Raw genomic sequence first — 20000 nt, 5'->3', positions numbered from 1 at the left:
AGCGTCGCCCTGGTTCTCTGCCCTGGGATTTTTCCAAAGGAGTTTTGATTATTGCAGAAACCAAGACCTGAGGCAACAATCCAACAATATCAATCCATGGTATGTACACATTTTGTTCAGCAAGATAAGTAAATGTACCCGCCAGAGGTAAAAAGCTAACGTTTAGGCTATAGAAGGCCTACACTGAGGTCACATGACTTAACCTTGCCTCCACAGCCTGGCTGTAAAGCCATGTTCAGTGTGATGACGTCCTGTGGTCCGATTTAATCACTTTTTAGCAACCGCCTTTTTTAAGATGCATTAAAGCTGCAAAATTCAAGAGAAGGATATTTCCTGACGTATTTTCTGTCAAAACATTAAAGTCTCTTGAGCTTGTGTTAACATCTTATTTCAGGCATGTAAACAAAAACACATAAAAAAAACCCCACTGACTTTGAGACAAGGGAACCAGAGGTGCAAAAATGATAACTAATTTTCGCACTTAAGGATTCACTCCTGCAGCACTTTATTAGGGAGTGGTATTGATCCTCTTATCTAACGTTTGGCAAAAATGCAAAAAAAAAAAAACAACAACAAACAAACCCATATCTCCTAACATGTCAAACTATTTTTTTTGGATTGTTTGTCCTGTGAAAATGTATTTTGAGGTTGCTGTAAAGCTTTCACTAAGACTTAAGTTCAATCTGCTCAGGCTCCATCTACATGCGTCTGGACACCCACCGTGACGGCCTGCACGCCTTCCCAATCACCAGGACGTGGAAGGAGGTGGGACACGGGGTGGACGCCGTCTTTTCCTACAATGACAAACTCTACTTGATTAAGGTAGACCTTGAAGTTACCACTAAAAAAATCTTGAAAAACCTCAGACTATTATCTATCTGCATTAAAGTTGAAATAACTCCTGGTCTGTCAAACACCTGCAGGATGATCAGGTTTACATCTACAAAGCAGCTGCTCAGTACACCCTGATTGAAGGCTATCCTAAAACCCTGAAGGAGGAACTTGGCATTGAGGGACATGTGGATGCTGCTTTTGTCTGCAATGCTGAACACACAGTGCATATAATCCAAGGTAATGTAACAGAATGCTTATTTATCTTTTTTTGTGAGTTTCTGGGTTTAACTTGTTTTGAGTATCGACAAAACTCAGGCGGAAAAAAAAGATCAAGATAAAAACAAATAGTACAGGCCTAAGGGTTATGTTTGCTCACAAGTGACTAACAAACACATATTTTTTTTACTTCAAACAGAACAGCATGTTCGTGATGTCGACCTAACTACCACACCCAGGGCTGTGACTCAGGACCGGCCCTTGCCCTTGTCCGGCATTGACGCTGCTACATGCGATTCTCAAGGAATAAAACTGTACAAGGGCTCACAATATTACAGCTTTGACAATATCATGTTAATGACTATGGCCAAAGTGATCCCTGAGGCCCACCCTATTACCAATGAACAAATGGGATGTAAAGATTAGGAGTCAGGGATGAGAGAATGTTTCACAGTCATCTGCTTACTTTTGCTTAAACTCTTCATTCCCCTCCTACACACAAAAGAGTTACATCTATCCATCCAAGCATACTGGTAGTGTGGAATGGAAGTCATTTGTGAAGTGGGGAGTAAAGACCTAAATGTAAGATCCTGGAATAATCCTCCCATGCATAGTGGAGTTTGAGTTGTTCAATGAATAAAATGTGGGAAGCTACTTGTGTCAGTTTCAGTGATTATTATCTTTATTATAAAAAGAACATTTAGAATTTGTTGATATTTTTAGGTTGCACATGTGAAACTGATCAGAAACAGTTGTGAGGAACAAAATCCAGATGACAGTGTTTGGCCACTAGAGGACCTACTATACAAATGAATGTGTCCCAGCAGAATAAAATGAGGGGATTAGATTCACTGTAAACCTGAGTCAGCTGCAGTAACAGAGTCGAGATGCAGACATAGACTGAATGTGTGAACATCTTGAGGAGCAGGCCTTTTTGCACACATCACATTGAGACATTTCACCATATATATCCAGGGTGCAACAGTGCCTATTTTTTACCCAGGACATCTGTGCCATGATGATGTCACACTGGATGGGTACTTGTATACAGGGTTCTGTGTGTCCTTAAAAAGACATTTGAATTAATGAATGAATGATAACACTGAAGGAATTCAAAACAGGACAAGTTTCAGATGGTTTTAATCCTAACTCTAACACACTTAAAAATGGAAAGATGTGAAGAAGGATTTTCTGAGTCTTTTTTTGTTTTGTTTCTGGCCGGGCTGCTCAGAGCAGAGGATCCGCTGTCTGCTAGCTAGCTGTCACTGTACATGTGTAAAACTGGCTATTTAACCAAAAGTTGATGGCGTGGCTGAAACCGTTAGAAGGCAATGCATGAGTTTTTAAACTCGACACAATGGAAAACAAGGCAGTGGAATCTCACATGCACATTAGGAAACACAAAATTGCCAAGAAAACGCTGGATGTTTCCCAGTTTTGTTTTACCCTTGTCTCCACCACGAGACAAAAAAAAGTCTTGTTTTAATGTTATGATAAACATTTGGGCAAACTGTCCCTCACCCAAAGTAACTGATGTTGCTTCATGTGTTTTTTCTTTTCTTTTGATTTTGGTTGTTGTAAAATTGGTCTTAAATTAATTCAAAGTGGCACTGAAAAGTCCTTAATCTAATTTGCCATAAGCTGTAGGAACCCCATGTGTAGTCTACATGCCTCATTTGTAAGTGAGTTTTTGGTCAGCCCAAACATCCCTCTGTTTCCTCTGTGCTGCTACAGTGTGAACATTAGGGGCACACCCTCTCCACTTAAAGGCTGGGCAGCACAGATTGCTAAGGATAGCAAAACACTATCAGAAAGCTGCATGTTCACCGACACTCAAAGGAAATAATGCTCAGGTAACATCAGTTGCACATGTAGCTCTGTGCACTTGTGTGCACATTGCAGCGTCTTTGTCTTTTTGTGATCCCTGTCCTTATTTCTTGGCACATTGGTGGACTTGTTCTCTCCTTTACTCATGTTACACATAAACCATTTCAGAGGAGATGTGCTGTTAAAGGAGAAGAGGTCGTTGGAGACAACATCACATTCAGCCACAAAGTTTGGCAGCTCAGAAAAACTGAAAAAGGGAACTCCATTCCTGTGTTGAGCTTTTAATGATTTCCATTGACGAGTTGCAGGTGTGGGAAAAGGTCTGCAGGCAGGTGTGATGTTCCACGTCGTTGGCCTCAAATTGCTGGTGGCCACAACTGTATTTCTTGCAAAAAAAGAGATTGGATTCCTTCAGTTATCACAAGTGACCCTGTGAGCAGCCATAGTGCTGCATAAAGCATAACAGACTTCATTTTCATGCAGACTGAGAGTGAAGCACTTCACCAGCTGAGCCACAACAGAATCCCAGATAGATTTGCTCCTGATAAAACCAGAACATTTTTTGATGTCCTAACTAAAAAATAAAGTCAAACATTCCAGTGTCCTATAATATATATATTTTAATTCAACTTTAAATCAACCAAGCATTCAAGAACAAGGCTAATATGGTCTTTGTCGGCTATGTGGTTCATTGCTTTATTTATCATCTGCATGTGTGTGCTGGTGTTTTTTAAATCTGTCTGAAAGACAAAAAATCAAAATCAACCTTCCTATTTCCACCCTCCCAAACACAAAGCGTTCATGGCCAATGTGTCCAAAAACTGTTGGCTATTTTATTTAGGAGTCCTGGTCTCTGTCATTATTATAATATACAGTATTTTAACAAATGCTCCATACTCATATTGGACCATGTGGACCAACAGCCTGCAAGAGTCCAGAGGTCAGGATGGCATTAGCAGGCATTCAAGCCCTTTTCACTCCCTGGAGAGGTTTTTGTTCAGCCAAAATCCCTGGGACTTTCAGCACGCATAAAGGAAGTGCTGGCCTCAGCACAGCTTAATGGGCGAGGCCAAGGGGACGGACACACACACACACACACACACACACACACACACACACGCATGTGCATATAGAAACAGCACTGCACATACACACATGCATAGCAGACAGTACAGACTGTTTTCATCACACACACACACACACACACACACACACACACACACACACACACACACACACACAGCTGCCAGCCATCACATCATATTAATAAACAGACCTATGATAATGCTAAAATAGTAAAGATGCAGTTTATTTTACTTTATTTTGTTTTATTTGAAGCATGAATCTGATCAATAAATTCAATTCCAATCTGCATATGAGAATTTCTCATGGACAAATTTTGGCCAGAGAGTGGTACGACAGCAAAGTGCACAGGGACACCAAACACATGTGTCACATCCAGTCATTAGTTTTCAGTGTCTTGATTTAAGGCGGAACTAATGTTGAATAAACCAGCAGACATCGTCATGTTAAGGTACTATCTTGTATTGTCGCTCCAGTAGCACAGCACAATTGCTATGTTTACATAAAATATTCTGTTGTTTTTCTTCCCTTATTCCAAAAAAAACCCCAATATCCTCCTGAGACCCGAACTTTTGTTTGCTATGCTTTTTTAAATTTCTCCGAGCTATTTGGGATCTGTAGGACCCGATAAGTATAAAAACCTAGACATTGTCAACAATAATAAAGTCCCAATATCCTCATAGGCGTACTTACTAATTAGCAGTGTCTTAGCTTGTTATTGTTGCTAAAATTGGTCAAATTTGTTGCCATGTCAAACTCCAAACATTACTAATCATAAATAAACAAGTATCAACCATAAAATGTGATCAGGTTTTGGGACCTTGTCCACTTTTGTGTCGGCATCAGCTGTGGACTCACTTGGCAGAGATGGCTGCCATCTGGTTCTTACATGGATTAGTGTATTGTGCTCTTACTACCACAAGATGGCACACTAATGTCCACGAACGAGGACAACAGGTCTGAGTTAAGTAGAAGTATAAGGTCAAGTTAACCCAAAATGTGATGTCCTCATATGAGGTCACAGGGTTCCAGGAGGATATTCCTATGCTGTTTACAAGGCTAATGGAAATGAATATTCCGAGAATACTCCTGTTTACATGCAGCCATGCATACTCCAGTTGACGTGCCCAAATGTGTCGTTTATCACGTCAAAATGTGGAAAAGTGGAACGGCTGGAGCAAGTTTTTACTCAAAGTTTTCCACCAACAGACTTGTGACTGTTTGAACACACCCTCCGTCTTTCATTCAATCGACCACCTTCTTGAAAAAGTTGGCATTGCAATAGTTGCACAAATCCAAAAACCTGTTGATATCCAAGTTTAAAAGTGGGTGTGTCTCTCCTTCTGAACAGAAATGTGGGCTTTTCTTTTGAGCATGCATTTCTACCCCAGCCTTGCAAACTATTGGTTAGTTATTTTATGTATAACGTATCCATGACAACACACAGAGCTGACCGTAAGCAGGCAAGAGGCCGTATGTCACAAATTGCAGTAAAAACCTGAACATTTTTCGAACTAATGGGGCTTTGGCATTTTGGGCCGTCGGATCAATAGGATGGCACCATCTTAATAGGAAAATGCATCATTTGGAAAAAGGCCTAATTCGGAATAACCAAACAGAATGTGCTGCTTACACGACCCACATCAAATTCCGATTATTTTCATATTCAGAATAATGATGGAATATGGGCGTGCATGTAAATTGGAACACTTAAAATTCTTAGTCAATTTTGAAATCATGAGTCATTGATTTCACACAGAAGAAGAAAAAAAGGAGAGAACATATCAAAATAGAAAAAGCTAACCATGACAGTAAACAGGTATGGTACAAAAAGTTTATTCAGTAACAGTTCTGTAAACATCTGAGGTAAATGAACATTTACATCAACATGTTCTTTAACAAAAGGTTCAGACACAAGGCACTTCTCTTCAAAGACAGTCGTTTTACAACGGGAGTGATAGCAGGGGTTGTTCTTCATTTCAAACACGTGGGAGTCTGTGTCCCTGCTTGTAGGGGCGCCGTAAAAATCCCATTACACAACTTCGGTTTTCCATCGTGGGATTTTTTATTCAAGGCACATCCGTGGTGTGAAAATTGGAATAGCCAAAAGTCTCTAAATCAGTATTCAGGACAGAAAAGAACAATCACTTTAGATTAATGTCTTGTCCATCCCAGGTCTAATTTGAGCATGTTATTTCCATAAATAAACAAAAATATGTTAATTTCCCTCCCCCAAGGACACCCTTTTTCTTTTCTATATATAATATCCTCATGTCCTCATAACAGTGGTCTATAACTATCTGTGCAAATCTTTATCTACATATCAAAGGTACTAAGAACAGCTTGGAACAATAAGGTTATGAAAAACATTTCAGCAATAGAAAAAAGTCAAATGAACCTTGTTCTCTTTTAGAGACGAAGCTCAACGTAACATCTTTTGGTTGGAGCCATGATTTTAAAGGTAGGGGTGAAGCAAAGCTCTTTAAAAATCTATCATGTATTGTGATATCTTTGGCACAAATATCTTTGGTTTGTTAAATATCTTTGGTTAAATCTTACACATCATGATTTATTAATTCTTTTCTAAAAACTGATGATGTGCTTCAGCTGCCACAGTGTGCTGAAGTTGTTTATTGGCACCTAAGTTTGATCAGAGACATGTAAACATTTGACAGCAAAGTCAGTAAACAGTATAGATTCAGTTTATGGTTAATCCTGTATTCAGAAAATGTATTGGACTTTGGTAAAAAGTGGCTGATGTACCATAATTTAAGTGCCTTTTATTGCATCCTGCTTCTCATTGGTCACCTCTTATTTAATAGTTAAATGGCTGCATTCATGACAAGCTGGAAATTTTCGAATCAAGAGTTCCACAAATGAATCTTGACATGCTACAGATCTCTGTGCCAAAAGCCTGGTTAATGAAGCCACAAACTTTCTGTTCATACTCAAATCAAAGTTGAGCTTCATAGCGCAGCTGAAGGAGGACCACACAGTGATCAAATGTAGCAAGACATTTTCTTGCCAGTGCTGGAGAGCACAGGTGGAACACATACCACTAATGATGGCTCTGTTTGATTTGGGTGCTTCAATTTGCCATGTGAGTGAGCCAAACAACACAGCGCATGTCCCTGCAACAGGAACAGCTGAATGAAATGCAACAATTAACAGTGTTCGCAGGCTGGACCTGTTAATTGCGTACTAGATGCATGAAGCTTTAATTTTACACCTGTTGTTACTCCACAACAGAGAAACCAAAAGTTCTCTATAGTGATAATAAAAAATGAAATTAAAGAAATAATTGATAAAATACAACCCAGTTGCCAGAAGCAAATCTTGGCATTGTATGTTTCTGCAAAAAAAAAAAAAGATTATCTTAAATTTGTACATCTCCTACTTGATGAAGTCCGGATTATATGTATTTGAGCCAAGCTACTTCACATGAGGAGGAGGGGATGGAGGATGGCATGATACCAAGGCGAGCTGCCAAACAGCTGACAAATCACTTTTTAAGACCAGCAAATGTGACAAAAGCAGTTATTTTTTTAACAAGACATCGGGACAAGTCTGATCATGTTTGTGGCAACAAAAGTGAATATTTTTTAATGAGGCATTGGGGCATGTCCACCTGTGTGTTTTCTGAGACCAAACTGGGTATTTTAGCCAAAACATATTTTTTTCCTAGCCTAAATCAAGTGGTTTTAGTGTGTAAACTTAACCACATGTTAATCTAACACATTCTCACTCCCAGCTTGTCATATGCCGACGCTTTGTCAGTGGCCCTACACATCAAACGATGATGCTTTAGGTATCCCTCAAGCGTCAGTTTTAGATGCTTAGGGACGGTGTGTCAATTTAGGCTCAATACCTGTCTTGTGTCTTTTCAAAATAAACTTTTGTTTTCGCAGGAAATGTATAGTTTCCACTCGCTACATGCATAAAAGTAGGCACAAAACTCCACTATAAGGTTTGCGTCCTCATCTTAAGGCAACAAAGTACATGGTTGGGTTTAAAAAAATATATTATTCTTGGCTTTAAATGAGTATGTTTGTTACTAACATAGTCTAACATCACATGACATATGTCACATACCTTACGTGACATATGTCACTGGCGTAATATGCTACACATACTTGCACACTACGTTGTTATTAAAATGACTCAATTGATTGACTGAATTGATTTCACATGGTACATGGACAGTGGAGTTTATTTGACCCATCCACCCATCTTGCTCTTTATACTCCGGCAGTTGCTTGAAGTGTCAAAAAATGCCAGCCCCAAAGGGTGCCTCTATGCGTTATTATCTGACGCTGAGGGCCACTGAACAAGAATTGGTATTTGACGTGTTGGTAGCTTAACCAGGTTAGTTAATTACAGCATTGTCACGATATAAAATTGAAAATTGAAATGTAGGAAATGTGTGTGATATCTGTGGTTTGCAGAGACATACGATGCCAACATTTATTTTGGTGATTGGGTTGCGTGGTACCTCAACAATCAGCTAGATATGTTTAGGGAATAGTTGGGTTGAGTAAGGTTGATACCACTGTCATACCTGTGCATTAAATATGAAGCTACAGCCAGGATACAGTTAGCTTAGCTTTGCATAAAGACAGCAAGCAGGGAGAAATTTGAAAAAAGCCACCAAACTATTCCTTTTACAATTTTATATGTAAAAACATTGAGGATACCAGTTTTGTTAATGTGCAATAATTAACAGCGTTAATAAGGTGTGATAGATTTACAATATGCAATTGACATTAGCAGTTTAGAAGTTAGCCTCAGTGCTAATTCTGAGCTACCTTGATTTACTTAGGCCCTGGCTGTTATAGCCAAAAGCTTTAAATGATTATTGAGCTCATACACATTTTCCAAGTTACCTTGAATGCAGATGGGTAGCATTCCTGGAACAGTGATGAGACCAGTTTTTTAAAGATTATTTTTGGGTGATTTTTGCCTTTATTGATGGGACAGCTAAGATAGACAGGAAAGGTGGGAGAAAGAGGGGGTAGACACACAGCAGAGGGCCACAGGTTGGAATTGAACCTGGCCCTCTGCAGATGACTCAGCTTATATGGGGGGCACACCCTACCAGGTGAGCTAGAGGTCGCCCCGCATGTCTTTTAATTTGATTTTTTCATTTTATATACTTTATTAATCCCCAAAGGGAAATTCAATTCGCATATGACCATTTAACAGTCAAACATTAATCAAGGCACTCTGATCAGATCTGACTCAGCATGACAGTCTTCTTCTACGGTGATCAAACCCAGGACAATGTCGTGGGTTATTTACCTGATGGTAAAACATTTTACCAGACCTGGACACAACTATAAAAACAATGAAGACTGTGAGATGTGGTTGAAAGCTTCAGAAAAAGCAAGTGGACCTTGAGTTAAGATTATATTGCCTAACCACAAAAACAACTTTTTGTTTATATTGAAATGTTAACATAGTCAATCAGACTTTTTTTTTTTAACTTTAGTTTGGGTATTTTGGTTGTTTAATGCTAATTCAGGCACGTGTGATATAATTAGTACGTTTCTAGTATTCTAGTCGTACCATTTCAAGTATCTTATGTATAATCATCTATCTGTTCAGAAGTAAACACAAAGATATACAAACCCAAAACGCTGTTTGCCCCAAACCACTATCCTTTGTTAACTTGCTAACGGGGTGCACTTTTATTCCTGAATGAAAACATTAACAATTTAATTTGATGAATTAAAGCTGTTGGGAATTAAATCAGCAATTTATGTATTTTTTTTGGCAGGAATTAATGAGAAGAACAGGAAAATGAACATTCCTATGTGGGATGTCTGTTAAGAACTGACAGAGAAATAAAAGTTAGCACTTTTTGAGATCATATTACTTTCTCTTTTTTGTTTCAAAAAATCTAAAATCTACTGTATAATCTACAGCTAGTCTAGAAAATTAACTCCTACACAGAACAGCTAGGGGGGAACTCGACAGTTCTGTAACACACTGCAAACACAAGCATCAGAAAGAAGGTGTACTGGTTTTATGCTCTGTTCAAGCTGCAAAGCTTAGAATTGCTGTAAATGTAGTTTAAGCCCTTGATTGTGTACTCTTTTGAAAAAAATTCTTATTAGTGGCGCCCCCAGAATTTTTTCATTGGGGTGGCCAGATGGGGCCACTGAAAACCGTGGGGTGGCACACCTTGAGTTAAGGAATCACATACTGATATACTTTGGTGTCTTATCTTACAGTTCATGCTATTATCTGATATGCAGAGACTGATACTGGTACAGTTAACATTTTGAGTTCTTTCTTCATTTTGAGGGTTTTCATGTGTTTGTATCTTTTCATGTTAGGCAATTCATTGTTCTTCAAATAGGCTGGTTTTAATTTTCCTTAAAAAGACAAATATGCAGCTTTAATTTGAGGGAGTACATTAATTGTACAATGAACAAGCCCTCTCAAGTTTAGGGGAGACTCGTGGGTACACACAGAACCCATTTTAATTCTGATACCTTGAGGTGAGAGTTCAAGGGACCCTTTTAAAAATGGCCATGCCAGTTTGGCCAGCCTAAATTTGGAACATTATTCATCCCCCTTTCCAACAAGCTATGCCAACATGGTTGGTACCAATGGATGCCTTGGGTTGTCTAGGTTTACAAAATGCCACTACCTTTACGATAGCTTAAAAATTAGCACACGACAGCCTCTGAAATTCAGCTATGTCGGCCTCTAATCGTTTTCATCAGGAGGGGCCAGTGGGGAGAGCAGGAATTGTATCAGGGTGGCCACCATGGCCCCCCCTTAGGGGCGCCACTGATTCCAACTTTGGATTTTTGCATAGTGACCTGTTGGTCAGAAAACGCTAAAGCACTTTTGGCGTAAAAGTCTCTATAAATTGCAGCTTGACCAGAACTTTTTAAAATGCATCCTGTGGTGCCTGTCAATACTATTATCATTATATATTTACATATTTATATACTTTATATAGTTTACCCTGATGTAACTGCAGAGATGTCATTTTGTAAACACTGAAACATGATTAAGGGACCCAAACACACACACACACACACACACACACACACACATACACACACACAGCCTGTGAAGCCTAAGGACCATGTCTCAGGGTGGGACTGCTTCATCGCTCTCCTCCAGTCGTCTGCTCTGTCCTAACGTCAGTGCGTCCCTCTCTTCATTGAAACTACAGGCTGGGTGAGCGTACCGTACACGCAGACAGACAGGTTCAACGTGACACACGGACTGTTCAGCTCCATCATCACGTCACAAGAAAAATAAAAATAAAGAAACAAAAGTGCAAACCTCTCCTCTGATGTCTCCCAGCAAAGAAAGATAGATGAAAATAAAAGAATATAGTATTGCTGCCTCTACGCTCCCAAACTCATTAGTTAGTCCAATCATCATCATCACCACCATCATCATCATCATCATCACTAGAACCTTTCCTTATTTGTGTCTGTGCTGGCTATATGTATATATACGGTGTATGTGTGTTTGTGGGTGTAAGTGTTTGTGATCCCATTTCATGGGCGTATTCCTCCCCTGTCCAACCTCTCCAAAGAAGAAGTGAGAGTATGGCCAGTATGGTAAGCAGCAGCCATGTTGGCTCTTATTTTCTCCCTTTGCGTCAAGCAAGTCATCATTTAAAGAAAGAATTAGGTGCTGTAACACACCCTCTGGCAGCCATGTTGGAGAGCTTTTGCTGAGAAAATGCTGATTGTATTGCTTCAAGGAATAGTTACAATTTTTTGTGTGCTAACATTTCAGCTAAAACCATGAGTTGATTAGCTTAGCAGAAAGACATGAGGCAGGCTTCCTTCCTCCCCTACACATATCCACTGAGCTTTATGATTGTGTGTCGTTTTAAGTGTGCGACAGTGTTGCTGCTGCCTTTTCTAATAACAATTTTTGTGATTTAAATTTGATATGAATAAGTATGATGCTTCTGAATATTGGATGGACCCACTGTGTGCATAGCATCTCTCCACTGCTCTCCAAAATAACTCCAGATGTGTTGCTCGGAGATTTCTGCAAAGCCCCTATTAGCTGATTGATGTCTTACAAATTGAGAAGATTGTGTCTGGCCAAACTCTCGTTAATCCCTACTTCTAGTTCATAATACTGAGATTAAAATAAGCAGCTGCCTCCAGCTGAATGTGGTAACGCGTTTTGCACGTTTTCCTTGCAGGCATGTCTTTTGCTGGAGGCCATGCTTGTGTGTGGTTTTATGCTGTTGTGGAATAAAATGTAGGTTTTCTATGTGAACACAGCATGTTTGTGTGTAGATGTGTGAGTGTGTGTGTTTTAGCTACACTGCCAGGTCATCGGGGCGAGCTCGGACGCCGCTGCTCTTGCTGGCCCGACTTGGCTTCCGGATGTCTCTCGCAGCAGCAGGAGGCTTATGCATCTCCGCCTTGGTAACCACGGTGAAGTCGTCATGTGGAACCATACAAGGTGATGTGTTCTCATTCACTGATGTCTCCTCTGGTGCGATCGGGGAAAGAGGGGTGTGACGAGGGAGTGTAGGAAACATGGAGTGTTGCTCCCCTTGTGGAAGTGGTGGGGTGGCCTCCTCATGAGGGGAGGAGGAGGCGGAGGTGGGAGGAGAGGGAAGAGGAGGAGGGTAGGAGGAGGAAGATGAGTTTTTCCCATCCACGTTGTTGAGCTCCAGTGCCATGTTGTTCCAGTTCTGCTCCATTGCCCTCAGCTGCCCGTGGCTCCCGACACGCACTCTGTCACCATAATAAGAACTGGGCAGGGCCTCCAACAGGAAGTCATCTGGGTGGAACGCTGTGCTGTCCATCTTCAGTCTGGTGGTGTTTGGGCTTACGGGGATCACTGCAGGGGAGGCTTCAGTTGGACTGTAGGCTCCTCCCAACGCTGCTCCAGCCCCCACGACATTCACGCTGGCGTACGCTGGCAAACAGTCGAGCACTGACTGAGAGGTCTGCTCAGGGATCGTCTCTGCATCTCCAGGCTCGTCTCTGCCCAGCATCAGCGACTCGCTGTCAGGTACAAACTCATTGGTGACCCCCTGCTTGACCTTCTTCCAGCCCAGGTGGTAGATCTCCAGCAGGTTGAGGGCCAGCGAAACACAGGCAACCACCAGCATGAAGATGATGAAGATTGTCTTTTCAGTGGGCCTGCAACAACAGATGGACAGAGACAGATTTAATTCACAGAAAATGTATGAAGAAATAGCATCACAAAGGAAAGGAAATGTACAATATTTTACACACATTTGTGATGTTTTTTTGTTTTTTTTTTGGTGACAATGCTTTTTGTTTGAACTGACTGTTCCCAACATGTCTCCCTGAAGAGCAAACATTGCTTAGCAACAAGGCACAGCCGGCCTGTCAGGCTTTGGTTTTGCCACATGTTGAAGATAAGTGCTTGGGGACGCTGCATACACACAGTCTGTTCAAAAACTGCCCTACAGCAGCTGCGCTGGTGGGGGTGTGTTGTTTAATGCTGCAATCCAATGTACTCAAAACTTGGAAAAAAACAACCTCCAACACGGAAAAGTGCAATGGAACGGTTGTTCAAGTGACCAGTTGAAGTGGGGCCAATTCCAAGTGGGAAACTTGGGCAAGATCCATCTAGCCTTAGTTTGCTGACAGAAATGCACCTGACGTCACAACATGGTGGCACACACAGTAAACTGAGCAGAAAGACCTTTTAATCAATTATTTTACTTTATGTAGTGTTTGTGTTGTGAAATGTGCTGTAACAATGTTGTAGCTGACATTTCAATGTAGTTGATTTAGGCTTGATAGAAGTCTTTACGAGGATGTGTATCTCTTTCTCCGTCCAAATGAATACACCCAGCAACGTGATGCTACTGGTGGTAGCTCACACTATCAATTTACAAAATTACAACTTCCGACTTACAATGGATTGCAGCAAAATGTACCAGTAAGACAATGAAGTGCAATCCGGGAAGTTGGAGGAACCGATTAATGTGTTTAAAGGCTTGCAACAAGCCAAAACACTGCACAGAATTATAACACTGCAACATTTCAGCCGGGACTTCTCTGTCTCCTTTTGTGGGAAATCAATGACCAGTTGTTTCAGAACTTTCAAATAATAAGCATGGTAAATCACTGTGAATGGCCACTATGTCGTGCAAGAACAGAAAGCTTGGTACGTGTAACAACAGTAACTATGGGGAACAGGGCTAGATGAATGGTCAATTTAAGCAAATGCACGGAGTAATATGAAAACATTTTTGCATTGCTAATGAACAAGCACACAAAGATAAAATGCTACTCTCTAACCTGGAGATGAAGCAGTCCACAGTATTGGGGCAGGGCCAGCGGCCGCATTTATAGAGCGGCCTCAGGTGGAAGCCATAGAGGAAGTACTGTCCCAGGATGAAGCCCACCTCAAACAGAGTCTTGAAGATGATGTTGAAGATGTAGGTCCTCAGTAACGCCCCGCGGATCCGGATCTTCCCGTGCTCATCACGAATTGGAGGCTTCTCCTTTTTCCCACCACCACCTCCTCCTCCATCCCCGACCCCGTTGTGATAGAGAGGGTCGTGGTCCTCCTGGTGCCGTCCGGCCTTTCTGAGCTCCTCCTCCCTCTCCCTCCTCTTCTCCTCCATGCGGACAATGTGCAGCACATGGCCCAGGTAGATGAGGGTGGGCGTGGAGACGAAGATGATCTGCAGCACCCAGAAGCGGATGTGGGAGATTGGGAAAGCCTCGTCGTAGCAGACGTTCTCGCAACCGGGCTGCTGCGTGTTACAAGTAAAGTCAGACTGCTCGTCACCCCAAACCTCTTCAGCTGCTGCGCCCAGCACCAAGATGCGGAAGATAAAGAGGACGGTCAGCCACACCTGAGGAGGAAGGAAGGGAGGGTTACAAAACAGAGCAGGCAGCCAGATATCCTAGGAACTCCAGCTAAACTTAGTGTGGTCGAAGTCAGCTGTGCAACCCTGTCACTGGGCAAGAATGGTGTCTATGTATCTCACAAAGATACATGCATTTGTTTTTTTCATAGCAATAATATTTCTTGGTTTGTAAGAGAGGGTCGATAATGAAACCATGTCACCATCTGGCTGTCTGCCCCACAACCGCACTTTTTGGCACTGGAACATTTTTTGCCAGGGACACGATGTCACCATCAATCCAATGTTTGCTGGATACCCTCTAATACGACCCACAGGAGCATTTCCTGATATCGCACCCTTAACGGTGTCATACCTAAATGCCACAAATAATTGCAGCTTCAAACACATGATTAACATTGAGGAACCTTGGGAAAAGTACCTAGTTAGGTTACGAAAAAAGATCAAGGTTTGGGTTGAAATAAGTACACTTGTTACTAACATAACATGGTGTAACTTAGGTGACATACGACACAAATACCACATGACATACTACATTACATAGTTTTATTACACGGCTCTATTAAATGCTGTATTCTGATTGGTCAGTAGCGGCATTCTGTCTGATATTACTGTGTAATGACCGCTGCTAGTAGCAACGGTCATTACACACAGTTGCTATGTAGCCCAGCGTTGCTAGGGATGCTGCCCTGCAACACTGCAGCTGTCAAACAACTTCCGAGGGAAAAACAAACAGAAGTGGCTGATTTTAACGGATGCCACTGAAGAAAAAGAATACCTACGGACTTTCTCTGCCAAAAACAAAAGAAGACGGATTTGAATACACACTCGGCAGTCATGCTTAATGACATTTTACGCAAGTTTTATGCCTCGGTTCAGTCCACTAAGCCTGGGTGAGTACAAAACTTTCACCAAAAGTTGTCGAATCCGGTCGGTTTTAATGTACTTCGCAGAGGCAGACAACATTATTTATTTAACTGATAATTAGCCGTGTAATAAGCGGGATAATTTATAATGAGCCGGTGAATACTAGGAAAATAACTCCCTTCAGGGGAATGAAACCCCTCTGCTGCGCGTCGGGGTTCTATTCCCCTGTCGGGAGTTATTTTGTTTTTTGACCCACCTGTCCACCCTGATTTCTTCTCTTCCCAGACTACCTAGTTATGTATACTGTGTCACCTGACTTCCTCCTTTACTCCTGTCATAATTACTATGGCCATTAGAGGTTATTGCATAAATATAACTGTATATGGGTCATAATATGCTGCTTGTACAAGCAACCTATGTGGTAGCATATTCGAGGAGGACAGTCCTACAAATTACCAAGAAGATGATAAAATATTCTAAATTGTGGCCATTTCAGGATAATGTGAGAATGAGGGGTAAACTCATTTACCATTCATCGAGTTAATCAATAGTCAATCAGTCACCTTTCCAATCACAGTGGAGTGTTCTTGAGCATTCTCCAGCAGCCGCCCTAGAAAGCTCCAGTCACCCATGCTTCACTCGATTATCTAGCCTGGAGAGGAAAACAAGAGTGTGATGAAGAAGACAAGACGCAAAACGAGAGGAGACGCAGGAGACAGAGAAGATAGCACAAGTACTGTCTGGAGACAGAAACCAGAGATGAACAGATTGTGAAGTGATGAAAACTTTTCCAATAGTTTTCTTAACAAAAGACCAAAATCACTGCACTTTGTCTGTAGCACTCTGCAGTAAGCCCATTGGTTCCCACTGAAGAAAAAACATTTAAAAACTGGGTCACATATATACTTTTATTGTGAAATAAAATATTCAGCGGTGGACTAATACACACTGGGACTAATGATGGCACCAGAATGGGATTGACTCAAAGGAATGCCATGTTCATTGCCCCCCGAGGCAACAGCTTAGCTCTTTGGTTGAATGATAGGTCACTGCCTACCTAAGTTACGATAGTTTATAACAAATTAGTTTTAGGAGACTCATTTTCACCAGCTCCATGACTACTCTGTACTGAACACCTTTTCAGTAATAGAACAGACCAGGATCCAAATGAAATGTCTATTACATGTTTTTAGGTCAGAAGGGACAACAAAATGCAACCCGATCTCACTCTCAACTCGTCAAATACTGACACTTGGTCAGTGGCCCTCGGCATCAGATACTGACACACCGAGGCACCTTTTAGAGGCGATGTGGGTGTGGATGCACCACCATTTTTTATGCACCAAACAACATTTTGTTCTCTGAACCTAAGGAAATTAATCTAAAACAGTTTTTTTTACCTACGTTCTAAGTTTGTTTTGAAAAGAGACTGCATGCATTTAACAAGTGGGAACTCTACGTTTCCTGTGAAAACAGATGTTTTTTAAAAAAAGACACATTGCATGGAACAAGCATAAATTGACACGCCATCCCTGAGCATCCCTTGACATGCAGAGCTGCTGACAAAGTGCATTGCTCTTTGACAAATTGGAAGTGAAAAGTATCAAAATAAGGAAAGGGAAGGCAGACTTACTAAAATATTGTTGTGTTGTCAGTGATAAATCCATCGACCAGAGATCAGAAGAAAAACTATATCTGTAAAGGAGAGACAGAACACTCTTGTCAACTTTAAAGGTCATTTTCAAACAGAAATCACACAAAATTCTCATTTATGGTCAAACCTCACATACAGCATGGATTATATCTCATTGCTTTTAGTTCCTGAAACACTTATTCTTCATGAGCCACTAAAATAATAAACCAGAGCCAGTCAAAGTTTGAGATCTGCACGGAATTTATCGTAGCACGCAACAAAACTCATGTTTAGTGACTCTCTGCCTACTAAAATAAGGACTTGGCACTAAAATTTGTATGCATTCATCCATCACAAAATATAGGGAGGACACTATGGTTGTGGTGCTTTTATGAGGAAGCTGACCTACTGAACATAAATCTAAAGATAGATTAAAAGTGTATCCATACATCTGTGTGTCCTCTGCAGATGTAGATGCATGTGTATTTATGCACGTATGGAAAAAGTGCTTTGTGATTGCCTTTCTTACTTTATCCACATATACATTTGCTTGCAAACGTCCATGTATTTGTGTGTGTGTGTGTGTGTGTGTGTGTGTGTGTGTTGCAGAGCTGGCTGGCTAGTGGACAATGGCTGGCCATCTGTGGGAAGTGAATGAGTGGATAACAGGTTGTCCCAGTTGAATGCTGGACTCATCACATCCCAGGAATGCTGAGGAGGGCAAATGTTTGCCTGGGATCGACTGATATGTACGGACTCACAAACACACACTCAAAGTTACAGTAACACACACTACGCCACCAACGTGAGGGCAATGAAATTTATATTTTACTTCTAAAATAAAAGTTACGATCACAGCTTCTGTCCTTTTTATCATCACTAGAAGTAAATCAGCAGTCTGAAAGTCCATAAAGGAAATATAATAGTCTTAATGAAGTTGAGTTCTGTTAATTCCCTTTACTACAATAAATATTCCAAAATCTACCTCAACATATTCAAACATCTTTGCTAAATTCACAAACGTTCAGTGACTTTTCCAAACCTTAGAGCTGAACGAAGGGAGAACAGTCTCAGTAAATAAATGGACTAGTTACTGTAACTGTCTACTGATCTCACAGCGGCATGTGTACATGTACATGATGTGTTGACGTGATGAAATACCATCTGTCACGACAGACAATAGCGAAGCTGCTAGATGGACATTGTCCTGGCTGGGGTGTGCTTTTGATGGATCAGAGGTCTTTGTGCTAAAACAGCCCAAACAGTTAACTCTTGGCCTGCCGTTCGCACCCTGAAAACCTTTTTTAAGATATGCAGACAGTGGCAATGTTGACACCAAAGACTAGTCTGTTAATAAAGTCAGCCTGATTTTGGTTAAATGCACATCCATAAACATAATATAAGTCAGTCAGATGAACCGAGGTAAGCTTATATGTCAGGAGCTGGGTTACTCCATGAGTAATGTTGATTCTTGGAAGAAATGATGCTACAGATTAATAACAGCTCAGGGTCAGCAAGTGTGCAAGGGTACACACAAAGTGCACAGTGTGTAAAAGTGCAAAAAAGATGTTTAACAATGCGTAAAAGTGTTTAGGCATGCTTAAAATTGCACAAAGGGGATGTAATGAATACAAAGAATAAATAAGTATAATGTTATATATAATATGCAATACCATAAATGTAAATAAATGACTAAATGTGTGTGAAAGTACAGAGCAGTACTATAAATGTAGATAAAGATAAAAGAAGGCAAACTGATGGAAAGAGTTCATCAGCGTGTCCAAGTGTCCAGGTTTTTGACCCCAAGAAAGTAACATCCATCCCAAAACATCCCAGAATAAACAGGGAATATGGTAATGGTCATTTTAACAAGAGAATAGTTAAGAGCAGCAATGTGTTACTATGGAAACTGCAACAAAAAAACAAAACATTGGTTGCCCATTAGGAACACTGGTTTTAAGCAGGTTGTGTACATTTTAAAAACATATAGTAGTATTAGCCGATGATAAATAATAAAATGACATATTTATTTTTATATTGTAAATTGTGAGAAATGCAAAATTGTGATTTTTGATGCTTTACCAATCTAGCTTCTTTGAATAAATACAAAAATGACCAAAAAGTTGCTCCAACACACTTCATGAAGCAGATTAAGAGAACAGGGTGGCTGACACTGAGAAGACAAGCTGTCAATTGGCATTGTAGGTTAGCTATAATACATCCTGACTGACTGTCAAGGGCTCAGGTTGATGTGTTTTAATTGATTATAGTAAAGGAAATTTTAAAAAAAAAGGAATTTCAAAGATTTTATGTTCCGTTTTTATCAAAAAAAAAAAAAAAAAAAAATCCTAAATCAATTCCTGAGATATTAGTGGCTTCCTGTCTGCCGTCTTTCCCACAGTGAAGTGAACGCAACATGAGAGGTGCTGATAATCCAGCAGGTGGAAGGCTGATAATCCCTCCTCTTCCCTCCCACTCCAACCAACACCATCACTCCAGCATCCACCTGCTTACCGCTCTCCTCTGAAACACGTCTCCCTCCCGGCAGCGCGCTTCTTCTTCTCCTCTCACTTTGTTTCCTCCTCCTTCTTCTTTCTTTGACTCCCACGGGAGGGCTCGAGGCGACCAGGCGAGGAGTAGGTGAGATTAGTGGGAGAGGAGGGGGAGGGAGAGAGACACAGAGAG

General features: G+C 40.9%; 2 protein-coding genes across 3 annotated transcripts in view; one reads left to right on the top strand and one right to left on the bottom strand.

Annotated features, from left to right (window-relative positions):
- The window catches only part of hpxb (hemopexin b), a 6047-nt gene extending 4343 nt beyond the window's left edge, over positions 1–1704 (top strand). The window contains exons 8-10 of the mRNA XM_033616324.2: positions 692–822; positions 924–1071; positions 1250–1704. Of these exons, the coding sequence (XP_033472215.1) occupies positions 692–822; positions 924–1071; positions 1250–1476 (506 nt within the window). The 3' untranslated portion in view covers positions 1477–1704. The remainder of the gene's footprint in view (positions 1–691; positions 823–923; positions 1072–1249) is intronic.
- A 10567-nt stretch (positions 1705–12271) lies between these two features.
- LOC117250123 (gap junction alpha-3 protein-like) lies at positions 12272–16314 on the bottom strand. 2 transcript variants are annotated; one of them, XM_078165574.1, is made up of 4 exons: positions 16246–16314; positions 14241–14803; positions 12826–13106; positions 12272–12753 (listed from the first exon to the last, which is right to left on the bottom strand). In XM_078165574.1, the coding sequence occupies exons 1-4, from the start codon at positions 16312–16314 to the stop codon at positions 12272–12274; spliced, it is 1395 nt and encodes a 464-aa protein (XP_078021700.1). The 2 variants fall into 2 exon arrangements, with proteins under 2 accessions (XP_078021700.1, XP_033472024.1); XM_033616133.2 differs by having other exon boundaries at positions 12272–13106.
- Between the last annotated feature and the right edge of the window lie 3686 nt (positions 16315–20000).

The sequence above is a fragment of the Epinephelus lanceolatus genome, chromosome 24 (assembly GCF_041903045.1).
Source record: "Epinephelus lanceolatus isolate andai-2023 chromosome 24, ASM4190304v1, whole genome shotgun sequence".
NCBI classification, from domain to species: domain Eukaryota; kingdom Metazoa; phylum Chordata; class Actinopteri; order Perciformes; family Serranidae; genus Epinephelus; species Epinephelus lanceolatus.
This window is presented reverse-complemented; position numbering and strand designations above follow the sequence as displayed.